This window comes from Mauremys reevesii, linkage group 27 (assembly GCF_016161935.1).
Source record: "Mauremys reevesii isolate NIE-2019 linkage group 27, ASM1616193v1, whole genome shotgun sequence".
In the NCBI taxonomy this organism is placed as follows: domain Eukaryota; kingdom Metazoa; phylum Chordata; order Testudines; family Geoemydidae; genus Mauremys; species Mauremys reevesii.
In genome coordinates, this window is record NC_052649.1 from 1,264,583 (window position 1) to 1,283,020 (window position 18,438).

The 18,438-nt window shown below is 57.3% G+C and overlaps 1 protein-coding gene across 4 annotated transcripts in view; it reads left to right on the forward strand.

Annotated features, from left to right (window-relative positions):
* Positions 1–18,438, forward strand: part of ACE (angiotensin I converting enzyme) — a 105,425-nt gene that overhangs the window by 58,941 nt on the left and 28,046 nt on the right. For all 4 annotated transcript variants that reach the window (XM_039516454.1, XM_039516455.1, XM_039516453.1 and 1 more), the window contains 6 exons: positions 4,802–4,969; positions 11,852–11,945; positions 12,977–13,120; positions 13,993–14,184; positions 16,087–16,184; positions 17,798–17,970. In XM_039516454.1, the coding sequence (XP_039372388.1) occupies positions 11,873–11,945; positions 12,977–13,120; positions 13,993–14,184; positions 16,087–16,184; positions 17,798–17,970 (680 nt within the window). In that variant the 5' untranslated portion in view covers positions 4,802–4,969; positions 11,852–11,872. The remainder of the gene's footprint in view (positions 1–4,801; positions 4,970–11,851; positions 11,946–12,976; positions 13,121–13,992; positions 14,185–16,086; positions 16,185–17,797; positions 17,971–18,438) is intronic.

Below are 18,438 nucleotides of genomic sequence, written 5' to 3' on the forward strand. Positions count from 1 at the left end.
CCGGCTTGTGGGGGAAGGTCGAAACTGTGGCCTGTAGGTAGACTGGGAACAAGGATCCCAGCCTGTGGGAAGGACTGCGGGGAGCAGTGGAATTAGAACAATTTGTATAGTGGGGGTTGCTGAGAGCCATTGAACCAAACCGCAGAGCCTGTTTATGGCGGAAACCGCTTCAAGCCAGGGGGGAAGCTCAGCGGTAGAAGCTGGAGCTCCAGGGCGAGAGTCGGGAAGGTCAGCAGTGAATGAGCGAGCAGGATGAAGGGGGAGCCCAGGCGGGTGGAGGGCATGTTAAGGTTTATTTTTGGGGTCGTTGTTGGTTTGTGAGACGTAGGGTGGCCATTTCTGAGATGCAGAAAAACTGGGCACTGGCCAACCCCCACTGCCAACAGAATGGGTCCTTACCCCTCCCTGGTGGTGAACCAGTGGGTCTGTCCCACTTCTGGCTGAGGTGGGTCTCAAGCCCAACCAGCAGTGGGGCGGGGGGAGCCAGCAGGTGCAGAGCGGGTCTGGAAGGAAGCCCTGATACAAGGTGCAGATCCCCAGAGCAGAGTTCTGCCTCCAGGGAAACTGAGGTAGGGTGAGTAGTGCCACAGCAGGCCACAAGGGAGCATTGTGGAGACCGACCCTGCCACAGGGGGTTGTGGACTAATGGCTCCATCTATGACTGGATTCTCCTCCCTCCATGCGAGTGAGAAGACCTCCTCTGTGGCATGGAGGGGTGTGGAGACCTCCCTGTGTGCCTGCCTTTCCTGCCCCTCACTGCTGGGCTTGGTTGGCAGGAGGAGCCTGGTGTGACCCCTCTGTGCCAGGTGGAGTGTGAGAAACGGAAGGGATGTGGAGCTGCCCCTGAACTTCCTGGAGTGTAAACAAGAGTGCGGAGTGGGCAGCGGGTGATGGAGAGTTTCCAGGCTCATCATCATATCTGCCCACCAGATGCTCCAAAGTGAAAGAGGCAACTCATCCCTTTCCCTGGGCTCTTAGGGTGGGAATCAGCCCATTCCGGAGCCACCTTTCCATCCCCCCACCTGCAAACTGGGTGTTTAACATTGCTCTGTATTGTCACCTGACAGCTACTCAGGTGCCAGCTGTAGGTGCACACGGCCTGCCAAGCGACAAGGGGAGGGGCTGGTGGCTGCCTTGCTTGGCACGTGGGTTTGATGCAGCCAGGCTCCTGAAGGCTAACGGCCTTGTTTTGTTCATTGGAGGGAGCCCTGCCTCTGTATAAAATGAACACAATGGTAACATTTACAGGAATCGCAAATACTCTTGGGGTCATTCAGATTTTTCAGGGCACAAAGCTAGATCTACGGGTCTCTTCCCAATTCAAAGCCAGCTACCTTGAGGCCATTGCCACCTGAGAGGGGCTGTGTGACATCAGATAGTGGGACTGCCTAGCAGCCTGGTGCCCACATCACTAAACGCCCCCCAGTCCCTTCACTTATTAGTAATGTTATAATTAATACCTATCTCTTAGTTAGCCCTTCCCGAGGAGGCCAGTGTCGTTGTTCCCATTTTACAGGTGGGGAAACTGAGGCACAAGATGGCAAAGAGACTTGCCCAAGGCCCTCTAGTAGGTCAGCAGTAGAGATGGGACTAGAACCTAGGTCTCCCAGGCCCATGTGCTAGTCACAAGACCACGCTGGCTCCTGGATGCAAATGGGAGTTGGTTGGCTGGAATGTGTGCTCACCACACACACACACACTAAGCTGAACGTAGAGCTAAATTCAATGTATCTCTTTATATGCAATAGATTTTTGTCTGATACATCTAGATGCTGCTGGTGCCTAGACTCAAGAGTGAGGGGCATGTTAGAAATACTTTGGGTAGACAAATGGATAGAGTGATGGGTATGTAACTATGAAATGCTGCTCCTTTTTGTTTTCAGTGCACTGTGCCTTTAAACTCCCCAGAATTCTGCCCATGTGTGTAGAGACATTTGCTGCAGCCTGTTCCCAAGTGAAATGCACACACTGCACTCTCTCCACTGGAGACTGGTTTTTTGTTGGTTGGTTGGTTTCCTTAGTTTAAAGTAAAAGTCTCCATATTGGCAATTTCAGCCATTCCAAAGTCAGGCTCCAAAAATCATGAGATTGGGCTAAAAAGCAAGAGTTTTAAAAAAAAAGTAGGGTTCTTTTTTCTTTTCTTTGCCTTGTATTGTCTTTAGCTTTTCGGGTTCACTTGCCTTGTGTTTTCAAGCTTTTCTCTGCAACCACGAGAGCTAGAAACTTGCTTTAAAAAAAAAATTAAATGGAAACCAAGATTCTATCATCACATGACTCCAGGAGTTGGTTCTTTAAGAAAAATTCCAAATATTGCAAGATTTGTGATTGGATCATGAGAGTGAGCAATGCTGAGCTATCTTTGAACCAAAGATGGGATTTTTCCAAAGTGCTCAACCTTGGCTCCTGTCAGGGTTGAGGGGAATAGGGCTGAGACTCAGCGCTTTGGAAGATCCCTCCTGGAAGGTGCATGGCATGTCCTTGTGGTTAGCAGAGCAGGACAAACAGATTGTGTAAGGAATAGGTTGGTTCCACTTTCTCCTAAGGTTCCATGTATAAAAGGTTTAAGCACCTTGCAGACGTGAGCTGTACGTGTCCTGATGATTTTAAGCACATGCGTAGAAGCTGCCGGAGATAGTTATCAGCAAATGATTGACTTGTTGGACTCTCTAACTATGTATGAAAATATCTCAATTTCCTGTTAATCATTTATAGCCCACTTATAAATGGAGCAGGTTTTTCCCCTGCAAACAGTGCAGTTTATTCAACCTTTGCCAGCAGGGCTGTGAAAGATGCACATTTACCCGCAAGCCACTTATAATCCACCTGCTGCTCCTGTTCAGTTCAAAAGTGGGACCTCCCATGACACCCTTTCTGGAGCTTGTGTGCCAGCTGGAGAAGCTCCAGGCAGGGAGTGGAACTTGGAGCGATTTCCACGTTAGCTGGAAACCGGTGTCTCCTCTTAGAAATGTCAGAGATCAGTGCAACCCTGTGCCTCACCTCTGATTATTTCCCTCTTCCTAGCCAGATCTCTTGTAAAGCGCAGTCCTTACACAGCGACTTCCTTGTGAGCCGCTGAACCACAGGGCTGCCGAGGTTTTCATCTGCACAGCTGCAGTGCTAGGGTTGCCCAGCATATCTGGGCCATGAGCCATGGGTGTCAGTTGCCAGAAGCGAGTGGAGGGCAGCAAGTGAATGAATGGGGCAAGCTGCAGGAACCCAGGATAACGAGGGAGTTCGTTTCAACAGTGGGGGGAATTGCTTTGATCCCCATCAGCAGCAATCATGACTGAAAGAAGTCCTGCCACCCGACGGGCCGATGGCCTTGCTGGGCGTGAATGGTTACACCCATCGTCTGAACAAACCCTGGATCTTAATACCAGGAGAAAGTTATTTACTTGTTCCTATAATATAAGAACTAGGGGCCACCGAATGAAATGAATGGGCAGCAGGCTTAAAACAAATAGAAGGAAGTTCTTCTTCACACAGCGCACAGTCAACCTGTAGAACTCCTTGCCTGAGGAGGTTGTGAAGGCTGGGACTATAACAGGGTTTAAAAGAGAACTAGATAAATTCATGGAGGTTAAGTCCATTAATGGCTATTAGCCAGGCTGGGTAAGGAATGGTGTCCCTAGCCTCTGTCTGTCAGAGGGTGGGGATGGATGGCAGGAGAGAGATCACTGGATAATTACCTGTTAGGTTCACTCGCCTCTGGGACACCTGGCATTGGCCACTGGCGGTAGACAGGATATTGGGCTGGATGGACCTTTGGTCTGACCCAGCATAGCTGTTCTTATGCATTAGTTGTACAAACCCAGGGGGTTGGCCATGCCCGTACTCCTGCAGCTAGCCTGAGCTGCTGTGGCCACACTGCTATTTTTAGCAAGCTAGAGCATAGGTGCTGACTTCCCCTCTGCCTGGTGGGTGCTCCACCCCCCGCCCCTGCCCTCATTCCACCCCTTCCCCAAAGGCCCTGCCCCATCCTGCCTTTTCCCACCCCAGCCCTGCCCTGCCCCCATTCCACCCCCTTCCCCGCTCTTCCTCCTCTCTCCCGGAAAGTCCTAAGCGCCACCAAACAGCTGTTAGGCAGCAGGGAGGGTGCGGGAAGCACTAGGAAAGGAGCGGGGATGCGGCACGCTCGGGGAAGGGAGAAATAGGCGAGGAGGGGGGAGCTTGGCTGCCAGTGGCTGCAGAGCACCTGCTAATTTTTCCCTGTGAGCACTCCAGCCCTGGAGCACTCACGGAGTCGGCGCCTATGAGCTAGAGCATCTGTCTACCCATGCTGGAAAGCATCCTCCCAGCTACAGCATAGACACACCCCTTGTGAGTGCCAGTCCCTGCCCCAAAGAGCTGACTGTCTCTCTAGCCAAAACTCAGTAGAGGAAACAGACAGTGGCAGGTGAAGTAGCATCCCGGTGGTCACACAGCAGGTGGGTGGCAGGAACAGAACCTGTATCTCCTGAGTCCCAGCCCGATGCCCTATCCACCAGACCGTGCTGCTGTACCATTGCTCATGCCTCTGTTACAAAGGTGGTTCTCATTGTCTCCATTGTACAGGTGTGGCAGCGAGGCAGGGAGCCGTGTTGTGCCTCCCTCTTTGCTGGGCTTGTTGTCCCTGCTGGTTGGAGTGGTGTAGATCTGCCAGTCTGTGGCCTACGCTGGGGCTGGTTCCCGCTCCCTAGAGCCCCACACCGAGCGGGTCACACGCGCGGCAGGGCAGACGGTCCCCAGGAGCGATGGCTAAATGGTTCTGCCAGGGAAGGGGAATATCTGTCACAGAAGAGTCTCTCCTCCTGCCTTCCAGATCTTGGCCTCCCTGGAGGAGCAGAACTTCACAGAGGCCTGGGGGAAGAAGGCGAAGGAACTCTATGGCTCCATCTGGAAGAATTTCACAGACACTCAGCTGAAGAGTATCATTGGCTCCCTCCAGACTCTGGGGCCTTCCAACCTGCCCCTGGACAAGCGTCAGCAGGTAGGCGTCGTGCTGGGGTCTCGGAGAGCGGGTGGGGAAGCGACACCCAGTGAAGCTAAGGGCACGTCTACACTGCAGTTAGACACCTGTGGCTGGCCCGTGCCCGCTGACTTGGGCTCGGGCAATGGGGGTTTTTAATTGCAGTGTAGATGGTTGGGCTGGAGCCTGGGCTCTAAGGCCCTGTGAGGTGGGAGGATCCCAGAGCTCGGGCTGCAGTCTGAGCCTGAAGTCTACACTGCAGTTTAACAGCCTCACAGCCTGAGCCCCGCGAGCTCAAGTCAGGTGGTACGGGCCAGCCATGGGTGTCTAACTGCATGTAGATGTACCCCCAAGTCACTGAGGGGTTGGGGAAGAGAGCAAGAGAATGATCGGGGCGGTGTGTGTGTGTGTGTGGAGGGGGTGGAGTCTTCAGGGCTCAGCTGGGTCTTGGGTAGGCACCCGAGTGGGTCTCGGGTAGGCTTTTGCAGGGGTCTCGGGGCGGGGGGCAGGTCTCGGGTAGGCTCTTGGGACATAGGAGGTCATCAGAAAATCCATCTTTTGATTTGTGAATGGAGCCACGTTGATGGGGAGTCACCAGCTCCGGCTAAAATATGGAGCTCTGCAGCTAGGATTTTCCCAGCTGCTTTTCTGCCTCCAAAGGCCCATTGGCCCCACTGCAGGCCTGCTGTGAGCGGGTGCAGCTCCTCCCGCTTGGATGACGGGCCACCTGCCTGGGGGAGGCGAGAATCTCCATTCACTCCAGCACGAACAGGCAGGGCGAAACCTGGCAAAGAGCGAAGCAGCGGCAGTAGCAGAGTCCCGCGACTGCAGGCGAAAGGTGGGAAACACCAACCCAGACGTCCTGGGTCTGCTTCCCACTGTCTTCCCCCTGATGATAACTCCGTGCGCAGATCCAGGTCTGCCAGATCTGTGCTGCCTGCACAAGAGCTCCCGGTGCCGGGAGTGTTCCAGGGCAAAGCTGCGGTGGAAGGAGGCATGGCTGTGCTGGACTTGTGCTCCAGTGATTCTGCGTCCCCGCATGGCCCCATAGGCACAGATCAGCCGGGCAGTGGCAGGCAGGAGAGCCAGGTCTCCGATTCCGTGCCTGACTGTTCATACCACGGCAGTTTGTGCGTTCCGACTAGGTCTCTTACCCAGCTATCAACTTCAGCGCATGGCCTACGTCAGGGGTTCTCAAACTGGGGGTCATAAGGTTATTACATAGGGGGTCGCGAGCTGTCAGGCACTTTGGTGGCGGGTCCTGCTTCGGTGGTAATTCGCCGGCGGGGGGCCCTCACCGTGGGTCTTCAGGGCACTTCGGCAGCGGGTCCGGGAGCGGAAGGACCCCCCGCCACTGAAGACCCCAGGCCCCCTGAATCCTCTGGATGGCCCTGGTGCATGCTCACATACTGTGTGACGCCACAAGGAACCCCCATGCAATTAGAATAAGGCCAACGCAGATGTGGAGGGAAGAGCAGAAAGCCATCCAGCTCATCACACAGGAGCGTGAGGTGGCAGGCAGAGTTTTCACAGTGGCCCAAGGGAGGCTGACATTGAAACGGATGGGAACTGACCCTCCAACTCTCGGGCCAGGAGAGGCGCGAGCGGGCCAGCGGAGGCAGAGAGCGGAAGGAGACGATGTTGTGTTGGGCAGCGTGTCGAGTGCCTAAGGAACCACAGGGGAGGGGGTGTGACTGGGAAGTGGATTCTCTTGGAAGAAGTAAACACTGCGAACGAATTGAAACCCAGCGGGTGCCGGGGTGCTTCCCGTGGGAAGGAGAAGAACCAGGGAGCCAGAAATAAACCGACAGGCCCCAGTCCCGCGGAGGCGTGAGACGCTGTAGGGAGACCAGAGGGAGGCTGGGCGCCAGGGCCTACGTTTTTCAAAGCCCCTAGTGATTCCGGGGGCCCAAGCCGAGATCGGTCTGAAGGGGGCCTGGTTGGCAGAGGGCAGATGCTTGGCAGAGTCTGGGAGTCAGGCCCCTGTAAGGCCTCCCAAATTGGGCACCCCCCAAAAAAATCACTCGGCACTTTGGTACATGTAGCCCCAGTGGCGGAGGGGCCCTGCCCCAGGCTCCAGAGTGAGGAGGAGAAAGGGGAACGGTTCCTAGCAGCTTGCTTTAGAGTCTGAAATTCTGCGCCTCCAGACGGTGCAGGCCCCACCTCCCGGCCCCTGGCGCTGGAGGGCAAAGGCGGCTTTCGGGCACCTTCCCACCCTGGGCTGTCACAGAGGTCAGCGTGGGCCCTGGTCTAAAATCTGCTCAGCCAGCAGCCTCATTCATGGCACCCGCCCAGGGCGGCCTGTTGGGCCGGAGAGCCGATGGTGGGGAGAGGCATGGAGATGCCACTCCATCCTGAGAACCGGTCCCAAGCCCTCCTGCAAAGGAAGGCTGGGGCCGCCGCTGTCTGCGTAGGTCCTTCTCTGCCCCCCATCCCCACAGCATCTGAGCCACTCACAATGGTTAGTGAGTGCAGCCTCCCAACACGCCTGGGAGGCAGGGCAGGGCTCTTCTCCCCATTGTACAGGTGGGGAACTGAGGTTAAGTGACTTGCCTGAGGTCACCCGGGGCTGTGGCAGAGCAGGGGCTGTCAGGACCATCCTGCCTCTCTCACAAAGTCGCTGTGTCAGGACGCTGGACAGGCTGTAATTTGCTATGGGGCAAGGAGGGCAATTCCGCCCTCCCAGACTTTTCATGCGCACCCCGGTGGACCTGCAAAGTCAGGGGCAGGGGCCATCAGACGTTCACACCTAATGATCTAGTCTAGATGCTGCTACAACTCCCCCCAACCCCCAAGATTTTTTCTGAAATGACGCCCCTGCTGCCGAACCAAAAGGGGCTTTCGCCTTTCTGATTCCCAGGGCATCAATGCTTCCAAGCCTCAGGGCTTCGATCGAAATTACTTTTTCTGTACCTTGCTGGCCAGCAACGTGTGGGAGCCCCCGCTGGAACGGCTGCAACCGCCGCTCTGTTTCGTCAGCGGCTGCTGCTCTTGCCTGGCAAAAATGCCAGCCTGAGCTGATTTGCCCTGCAGCTTGGGCAATGCGTGTGCACGAACGCTCAGCCCGCGGCGGTAAAAGGCTGCGATGCTGATCTGATCGCGCTCTGCGCTGGTGTAAACAACTGCGCGGGGCGATGGGGACTCAGGCCCTCAGGACGGAGCAGTGAGGGTACAAAGGGCAGGTGTCCTGGAGGCACAGACTGGTATCACATCTGCTACACCATGCCAAGGGGCACTCGAGGGCAGCTGGGGACAAGCACTGGGGTAGTGGCCTCAGATGAACGGGTCAGAGAAGCAAAGCCAGCACGTTTTTCCTTTGATCCGGGGAGGAAACATCATTGAGGTATGAAGGGAACAGGAAGGGCAGGCGTTGCGGCCGGGCCGGTTTACACACTGTTAGTAAAATGAACAATGGAGCAGGACAGGGTGCTAAGGAAAATCCAGGCAGGAAAGGAAAGGCACTGAGGCCAAAGTGGGGAGAGCAGAAATGAAAACAGCAGCAGCTTTGGCAGGAAATCACTGCCCAGGCTAGAATTTTTCCAGGCCGCGCCTGTGGTCAGGAGCAGCCCCACGGGATCTGTGATGCTCACCAGCAAGCGGGTCATGGTTGTTACCCGCTCCAGAAGTCAGCATGCTGAGGGGAAGGGGGAGCGATTAGTCAGGCATGAGTCAGCGGGAAGAGCACCACCTCGTGACTGACTGGCCGCAGCTCCTGGGCGCTCCGCGGCCGCCTCCCATCCATGTGCAGACCCTGCCCAGATCTGCAGAGCCCACGGGGTTAGCGGTGCTGGGAATGTGGGCAGCGGGTTGCTCCGGGGAACGCTGGAGACTGGGCAAGGGGTGACTCCAGAGACCCCGAGCTCTGCTGACCCAACCCTCCTCCTAACCCTGTGCAAGTTTAACCAGACTCATTCTGCCTGTGCCAGCCCGTGCCCACCAGCACCCCATCCTCCCAGCAAAGCAAACCTCACCCTGGAGCATAGCCTGGCCCTGCACTGGCGCCAGCAAAGCTCCATGCAGCTGAATAGGAGGCAGACAGGGGTGGCGTATGGAGAATTGGGAGGGTCCGGGCTGCCCTCTGCCCAACAGCTTGTGTTGTCATTTAATCAGCTGCAAAGTGCTACCAAAGCCGAAGTCTGCACCCACTGGGACTGGTGAGAGTGTTACACACTTGCTCTGTGCATAGTGAAATCATTTGCACTGGTGAGAGTGTTTCACACCTGCAAAATGTCCCTGTCTTAAATGCTCTGTGGTGTGCTGCTGCTGCTCTAATGCCGTGCTGTGCCTCCTCCCCAGAGGCAGTCGCATTTGGGTGATGGCCAAAGATGCTTTTCTCTGTAAGCAGGGCAAAACTTTCCAAAAAACTTTGGGAAATCTGCCCACTTGGTTAGGTGCCTAACGGGGAACTGAGCTCTCCTAAGGAGCCTGGGTCCGGTTTGCGAAGGGCATTGGGAAGCTCCAGGATGAAATACCGCGTAGCAGTGTAAGTTGTGACCTCACATGCTGGTGCTAGATTCACAGCCACACTCCATTGGTAGACCAGGCTTCCCGAGAGCAAGGTCAGCAGTGTCTCTCTCCCGCCGAGAGACGCCTCAGCCATTCTTCGCAGGTGGAACGAAAGCAGCAAGTGTTGAAATCTCCTTCCTGCTGATTAGCTGTATTTAGTTCTTCCCAGCCATAAGGCTTGTAGTGATTGCAAAATACCTTCCTTCTCCAGAGGAAAGGCTTCCCACCCGGCCCCCTCCCACCTTCAGCAGCGAGCTCAGCCAGCGGAAGGGCCAGAGCCGGGCAGTTTCCTCTCCTGGAGATTGTAGTTGCCTGCAGGATGCAGAAAATGCCCTGTTGCTATTGTCTTGTTGCTGGCAGCGACCATAACCAATGCAAATGTCTTCCCAAACTTTGATCTGTGCTCGTTAACTAAACTGAGCCAGCTGCAGCAGTAGAGGGACAGGACATTATAAATAGCTGCACTCCTGGGCATCTGAAGAGCTGCTTCTTCTTTTAAAAGGACTTTGTTAGGGTATTCCCCTAGATCGGGCCTTTCCTCCCAAAGTGCTTCACAGCTGTATCAGTGAGAATCATTTTACCCACCACTGCAATGCAGCCCCCTCTGGGGGGCAATGTGGCAGCTGTTTAAAACATGATGGCACACGGCAATTTAGGGCAAGACACACTAATGACCGTTCCATTGAAAGCTTAAGGGGAATTTTAGGGGGCAGGATGTGATTTCCCCAACTGGAATTCGGCCGGAACCATTCTACTTATCTGAAAACCATTGTGGGATCTTTAGTGGCATGAGTGGTCAGGGCCTCAGGCCTCCATCTCATCATCCAAGCCACACTTTCCGCAGCACCGAGGATGCCCCCCTGGCTTCAGGGGAAGAGCAGCAGAGCCTAGAGGCCTCCACCGGGATCAGGGTCCCATCCTCGTGCTGGGGGCTGCACACCCGCAGAGGGAGAGACAGTCCCTGCTGCAAAGACCCAACCACCTAAATAGACAGGAAGGGAAACAACTTCAGGCAGCCAGTGGCAGAACCAGGAAGAGAGACCAACTCTCCTAACTCAGCATCCTATCCACCCGGCCCCCCTGCTTGCCGAATACAATTCCAGCAGCACTTTGCTGGCTTCCTGGTGAATCCAAGGAACTGAATTCCCTGGAGATCTGAGTGCTGCCAGAGTCAGTCCTATGGGGTGGGAGGGTAGGTGGGTCCACAGCCCAGCGTTCACTGGCAGCTGGCTACGTGGGCTATATTAGGAAGCTCCCTGCCTACAAAATGGTTCCCTGATCAGAAAGGGCCACAGATCGTTGATGGGGCAGCTTTTCCTGGCATAAGGCGAGGTGACCATGCTGGGATGTAGGTGGATTGGCAGGGTGGTGCAGATCAGGCTGGTAAAGATGGGGAGTGGGTGTGAAAACTGGCGGAGGAGAGGTTGTTGCAGAGGACTTGGGCACCTTAGCCAAGAGCTGTGGGCGGAGGGCGGTGGAGCAGGACTGGACTAGCGGTGGGGGCTGCAGGTCGAGCCGGGGGTGTACTGGCAGAGCGGTGAATAGCAGGGTCGCTCTAGGTCAGGATAGAGTTGTGTTGGTAGATTGTGGGGACGGGAAGGGACCCTTTGCACAGCATCTGTCTGCCACAGTATTCATCTGGCCCTCGGGATGGGCGTCCCTCATTTTCGATGGATTCCCACATAAGCCTGACATGGTCTCGCTAAGGCTGCAGATTGTCGGTGGCAGGAGGGCTGACTCAGGAACTCAGGGTCACTGACACTGTTCATTACACCCCATCACCACTCCTCACCGTGGGTCGCCGAGCCGTCTGGGCCCGGGGCAGGTTGGGAGATGCATGGCGTGGCTCCTCCTAACCAGTCACATCGGCTCCCCGTTTCCCCTTATTTTAACGAGCACTAACAACGCACGCCCACAGAAAAGCACACTCCAACTTCATGCATGCACAGCCCCCCTTCTGCCAAATCACCCCCCCCCCCAACCACACGCATGCCCAGCCTCCTTCTTCCACACGTATTAAACGACACCAGGCAAACCGCGCACACAGCCACCCACCCCCCACCTGCATTCCCATTCACCCTCACAAACTCACACACAAACGTACCCCCACAAAACGACATGCACGTACAATTTTTTCCCACCACAACATACTTCTGCATGCAGGTGTGCACCTCTCCCATCTACACATGCACCAAACTACAGGCATTCACAACCTCCCTGGAAAAATGACATGCACAGAGAGCCACGTACCAAAGTGAAAGGAGCCTCAGAAGCGCTGTCAATACGTAGGCGGGGTATCCCCGTGCCCGAACTCTGACTGTATTACCCATGTGTTGAAGGAAGCCCTGATTCCATGGCCTTCGACCCCCTAACACTTGCTTTTGCCTCCTCCCCCAGTACAACACCATCCTGAGCGAGATGGACAATATCTATTCCACCGCCAAGGTGTGCCCTCCAAACCAGACCTCCAGCTGCTGGGCTCTGGAGCCAGGTACGGTGCCTTCCCGTCCCAGCTGGGTAGGAGCCCTCTGCCCAATGACCCATATTCCGTCGCTTTCTGAACGTCGAAGCTCCTTGCTCAGGGGGTGGGCCTGAGCCTGCAAGGTGCTGAGCGCCCTCCGCCTCTGCCGGAGCCAATGGGAGCCGAGCGCGATCAGCACCTTCCAGATTTGGGTCCCTTCTCGAGGAGGCAAGAAAGCAGCGCAAAGCCTCCTGCTTGCTCAGTGGCCCTGATCCTCCTGGTCCGTGGGAGTTTGGTCACTGACTTCAGTGGCATTTGGAAGCTCGAAGCCAGGGTTGGTAGTTGAGGAGAAGGAAATCAGACTCCCCGGTTCAGCTGGGTACGCGATGGGCCTTTAGACACTTGCTCTGAAGTCTCAGGCACTGGCCGCTCACCACAGGCAGGTGACAGGGTCCAATGGCATGGGAGCTCCTACGCTAGACAATCGTCCCTGCCCCAAACGCAGGAGTGCCAGCTCCTGCTCCGGGGGACTGGAAGGCTGCCACTGAACTGGAGATGAGGCGAGGGGAGGAGAAAGGGGGTGTCGGGCTGCTCCTGGCGGAGGTTAGAGCCGACAAGCCTTTCTGCATCACAACCTCTGCTCCCTCCACAGCCGCAGGATCCTGCTCCAGTTTCAGATGTCCAGCGCCCCAGGTGGGGGGAGGCAGAGTTTGGATCTGGGGTGTTTGTTCAGCATGTTACAGGCACAGGGACCATTGGGGTTTGGTCTGCAGACACCCCACCATTCCCGGGGCTCTGGCCCGCTGTGAAGCCAGGGGACTGTCTGGCACCCCGATGTTTGTGAGCGTTTGGGTCCCAGCTCAGGCCCGTCTCTGCTTGATCTGCGAGCCGTAGAGAACCCGATGGGGGTTCACACCCCTTCCTCTGCCCCAGCCTGTGTCCGTGCAGCTGGGGATCTGCTGGGAAGTTGGGGAGACCTGTTGTGGGTGGAAAGAAACTCCCCCTGCGCGCCACGAAAGCTGGTGTGACTCTCTGTCGTCTTTGTCTCTTTCGTGACTCAGAGATAACCGACATCATGGCCAACTCCCGCAGCTACAAGAAGCTGCTCTACGCCTGGGAGGGCTGGCACAGCTCAGCTGGAAAGCCCCTGAGGCCCAAGTATGAGGAGTTTGTGACGCTGAGCAACGAGGCCTACAGGATGGATGGTGAGAGGGACCTAGGACATCTGCTGTTGCAGGCATCTCTGTCACCAAGCAGGGGGTGGGGGAGCCTCACAAACCAGCCCCCAACTCAGAAACACCTGATGGAGAACAATCGCTCCTCCTGGGGTCAGGAGGCACCTCTCCTCCCTGCGTCGCCCCATGTCCACGGCACGGCATTGCGTGAGGAGTGCATTCGAGGCGTCAGAGTCGCCTCTCGCCCAGGTGTAAATCAGGAGCTCAGGGAACCCTACTGGTGGAAGTGAGGGGAGAATCAAGCCCGTGACGTTCTGCATTGTCTCCTGCCACATCTGACACTGGGCAACGCAGGATGCCGGCCTCGATGGCCGGGGGTCCATTTCAGCATGGCAGCCCCTGTGCACTGGGGCAGTAGCCGGGGCTCAGTTTCCTCACTGCTGGTGCGTTCTTGCTCAGCTACACGTCAGTAGGGTTCCCCCAGTGAAATGTAAGTGAGATCAGACTCTGGCCCACTGAGCGAGATCCCTGGGTCTGCCCAAGCTCAGCTCTGCAGCAAAGGGAACCTCGGGGCTGCTCTAGCCTGGGCCTAGCAGAGTTCTGACCACACCCCCTTTCCTCTGGCCACGCCCCTGATCAGTAAAGCCTGGGGAATAAGCAGGGATGTACCAGCTGGGGATTCCCCCCTGTCCCCGGCTGGCAGCTCACCTGGAGGGGCAGGCGTCCCTACCCACCGGGCACAGGGCCTCCCTCTGCCTTTCATGCATCCCTCCAGCAGGCGTCCTTGCTCCCCCCCGGGGACGATTTTGTGCAGAAAGGCAAGGAGGGGCGGTCCCCGAAATGCCGTCCCTGGGCAGGACGCTGGAATTCATTGCCGTTGGCCCTGTGCTCTCCGTTGCCAGGTTTCAAGGATACCGGCGCTTACTGGCGCTCCTGGTACGACTCGCCCACGTTTGAGGACGATCTGGAGGAACTCTACCACCAGCTGGAGCCGCTCTACCTGAACCTCCACGCCTTTGTCAGGAGGAAGCTGTACGAACGCTACGGCCCCAAGTACATCAACCTCCAGGGCCCCATCCCTGCTCATTTACTGGGTAAGGGGGCACAAGGCAGGCGCTGAGCCCGCTGCGGAGGGACGCCCGCCTCTCCCACTCTAGGGTGCCAAGGCAATAGCTGCCCATGCAGATCTGGGCGGGGGGCAGTGCAGGCTGACGTTGTGCTAAGGGAATTGGGAGGAGGGTGGACATGAGGTCAGCAACAAGGAGGGGGAACTGTGGAGCGTTTGGGTAGCAGTGGGAGGCGGGATTCGGGGAAGGCAGCTGCAGCCCTACGTGCCCAGCTCTGGATATTACATGTGCAAGGAACGCCGTACCCTGTGGGGAGTTGTTGGCAGCCGGGATCGAACTCAAGGCCTCTGGATCTAAAGGCACGAGCCTCCCCTGCCTGAGCTAAAAGATCCAGCGCTGCCTGTGTCCCAGCCACCCCCAGAGCAGGACAGAGGAGAGCACCCTGCCGAGTGGGTTCCATACCCGCCCTGCAAGTGTTCCTCTGCTCCTTCCCTGCACCAGCGCAGCTCGGGGGCCGCTGGGCGTAGCAGGGGCTGCTCTGCACTCAGCTCCCCCAGCAAGGCTGAATGAGGCCCAACGGCTCCTGTGACGATGATGGGTCCCCATCACACACGGTGGCTGTGGGAGATCCTACCCACTGAGGTGCTGCCTTGGCATTAAAGAGCTCTAGGGCACTTCCTCTCAGCGAGGAGATTTCCCAGCACCTGCCACTTCTGCATGCTCTGGGGCGACCACCCTCAACTCCGGCGGTGGCTGCGTTTCAACAGTGCTGCCTACCCAGAGTTTGCAGAGTGCTTTGAGCTGTAACATAGTCTCAGATCAGCCCATCACTGCGTGACGCTCACGCATGCTGGTGGCCCCCGACAATCAGGCCATGTGAGCAGCACAGCTGCTCGAGCTGGGAGCATATTGGAGTTGTTCTGTTTATCAGCCCAGAGCAGCTGCTCAAGGCAGCTCCAGATCTCCCCAAAGAGAAGAAAACAGCAGAGGGAAGAACCCAAACACACCCCAGAGCCGGGTCTGACCAGTCAGCGCTGGGGATGCGCAGCCTGGGGAAGGAATTCCTAGATATTTAGCACTGGAACAGATTCCTCCACCCACCCGTGCACGCTAATTACGCGGCTTTGCAGTTGAATTTATGCCGGGTGATTGGGCGGCGGGGGTGGGGGTGGAGGGGAGCACGAGGGAATGGGAAACGCTTGGCGCCAAGCTCTGTGCATGAAGTTGCATAGGCTGTCGGGAACCACCCTGCATGCAGTAGTTATGGCAGGGCACCGCAGCGCCTTCCCAAGGGCTGGGGCAGGGTTAGGAAATCAGACAATTGCAGAGATCCCAGCAGAGGGCATATGATCCCGCCCCGTCGCCGTTGCCCCATCTCCTCCCTCACCTGCTGGCGTCAGCAATCCACTCTTCCGTAGGGCCCGTCACCCGAAGAGCTTCCCGCACTTTTCCCAGCGTCCTCCCTGTTGTCCAAAGGTATGAAATGGAGTCACGGAGCCGGGCAGCGATTTGCCTGGGGATCACCCAATGAGTCAATGGCAGGGCGGGCAACAGAGCCTGGGAGGCCCTGTGCTGTGCTCTGACCATTGGACCGCGCTTCCTCTTATTGCAGCTAGAGACAAGGAAAGGAAACCTCTCCTTCTGCAGCTCCAAAAGGTGCTGAAATGAGGGAGGAAAGTGAAGGAGCCGTCACATGCCTTCTCCCAGACGAGCCCCTGCTGCTTTCCAAAGCCCCCTTTCTCCAGGGATGCTCCAGTAGGCGGCCATCTGTTCTGTTCAGCTGCCTGCAGCCAGGCCGAGCTCTCTCCCTGGAGGAAAGGGTGCCGATGGGCCCGGAGCTCTCTGCCCTGTCTGGAGGCAGCCAGCGTTGGTTCATAGGAACAGCTGCCTGCTGGAGCAAACCCCTGAGCTGTGCTGTTCTCTCTCCAGGCAACATGTGGGCCCAGCAGTGGAACAACATCTACGATATGATGGTCCCCTTCCCTGGTAAACCCAACCTGGATGTCACCAGCACCATGGTGCAGCAAGTAAGAACCCGGCGGCCATTCGCTGCCCTTGTTTAGCCTCTTGGGGCTTGAGTGCCGGGGGTTGTGGGTAAAGGCAGGTAAATCACCCTGCAAGAGATGAGGACGCCTGGGAGGTTTGCAGAGCGCGGCCCGTAGCGATGGGCCGCGTTGATCCTGCAGGGGCCGTGCTGAGCCTGGCGCGTTTTACCCTATAGAACGTCTCTCATGCAAACTGCATCCCCCCACCGCCTGGCCGGAGGCACAGACGGAGACCCTCCAAGGCCAGAAGGTGGGTCACCTCGACTGCCCCCTTCATAGCACAGGCCAGAGGACTTCCCTGCGTTGATTCCTGGTTGAACGAGAGCAGATCTTTTAGTAAAACATCCGGTTTGGATATTCAAATTCCCAGTGATGGAGAATGCAGTGCCCCAGTGCAGGGCTGATGGGGGTGATCGTAGCACCACCAGCCCAAGGCCAACAGCAGAGGGAGAAAGAGAGGGGGGCTTCCCTTCTGTGGTCACTGCCCCCAGGAGAAACTCACCACCACGAGCCATTTTCAGTGGCAACAGCCTCCAGGCCTGAGCCCCACGGCCAATCTAATTTTCTGGGGAAGGGCTGATAAAAAGGCTGCCAACTTGGACAAATCTGCTTTGGCCGCCCTCCCAGATTCTCTTAGGCAAGATCCAGGCGAAGGAACGTTACTCGGTGTGCGCAGCGCGGGAACAGAATGGGACCAATTCCTCCTGGGTGCAGCAGCTGTGTTGCAAGCAAGGGGACTGGACCCAGGGCAGAATTTGGCCCAAGAAAGAGAAAAAAGCGAGAGAAGGGCTGAGAGGAAATGGAGAAGGAAGGGAAGATAAGCAGCAGGGTGTGAGTGAGAGATTTCTTCTTGGGCAGACAGAGAGACTCCAGGCAGCTGGACCCAGTGAGCCTTGCTGGTGCTCCTGCAGCCAAAGGAAAGCTCCAGGGTCCCCAGCTTGCATCACCGTGGGGCCACTCGCATGCTCTCAGCACCGTTAATGGGCGATTCCTCGGCACAGCTTGTGTCTCCGGCTCCCTGGCTTGGGAGCAGGGCTGGGAAGAGGCCCTCGGTGGGCTGGGCAGGAGACAAGCCAGGGAGGACCCGCCAGCTGATTGAGTGGTGACAGAGCCTGGGCCGTGTCCTCTGAGCACGGTGGTGCAGGGAGGGGGTAGAGGGCCCTGCACGTTGTGTCGTCATCTGCACCAGTGTGTGTGTGGGGGGGAACCACCAGTCTGGTTTGCGCTAATGCAAATGGCAGCGCGAGGCTCCGGGCTGCAGGAGAGGAGCCTGACTTTAGTGTCCTGCTGCTGGCATCCTCCTAGCTACCAGCATCTCTCGGGCTGCCCTGCCTTGGTGTATCCCAGCAGCCTTACGCAGGTACCACGCTTCCCATAGGAGCCCTCTCTTGGAGTGGGGGAGCTGCCCCACTGTATCTACCCTGGGGGTCAGCGGAGAGCCCTGTTCGCCAGGGCTGTGAACCCAGCCCCCTTGGGAAAAGACGTGATTCTCCCGCTGCTGAGGCTTGCGCTGCCTGGCTGGCCCGGGAGCGTCCCGGCCCCAGGCAGCCTCCTGGCTCGTGTAACGGTGGCTTCCCCCGGCTCTGCTTGCCCAGAACTGGAACGCGACGCACATGTTCCGGGTCGCCGAGGAGTTCTTCACCTCGCTGGGCCTGCTGGGGATGCCGCCCGAGTTCTGGGAGAAGTCCATGCTGGAGAAGCCGGCGGACGGGCGGGAGGTGGTGTGTCACGCTTCCGCCTGGGACTTCTACAACCGCAAGGACTTCAGGTGTGTGGGGGCGGGAGGCCAGGCCCGACTGGGGGGAGAGGCTGGGGAGCCGCTTGACTCCACGCACAGCCTGGGGAGGGCGGGCTGGGGAATCTGGAGTGGGGAAGGGATCTGAGTGCGGCAGCTGCCAGGGGACACGTCCGGTTGCCTCAGTAGCCCAGCCCCACTTCTGCTTTCTTCCTAGCAGCTCCTGAGGTAGGAGTTAGGCCTGGTCAACACGTACTGCCATAGCTATGTCAGTCAGGAGTGTGACAGGCCCCGCCCCACACCTTCTAGCCATGTAACCATGCTGGCAACCCAAGGGTGACACCCCCCATCTCCTAGCCACATAACCATGCCGGCAACCTCCCAGTGTGACCCTCCCGACACACATCTAGCCACATAACCATGCCAGCAAACCCTCGAGGATGACCCCCCACACACACATCTCCTAGCCACATAATCATGCCAACAAAGCCCCAGTGGGAC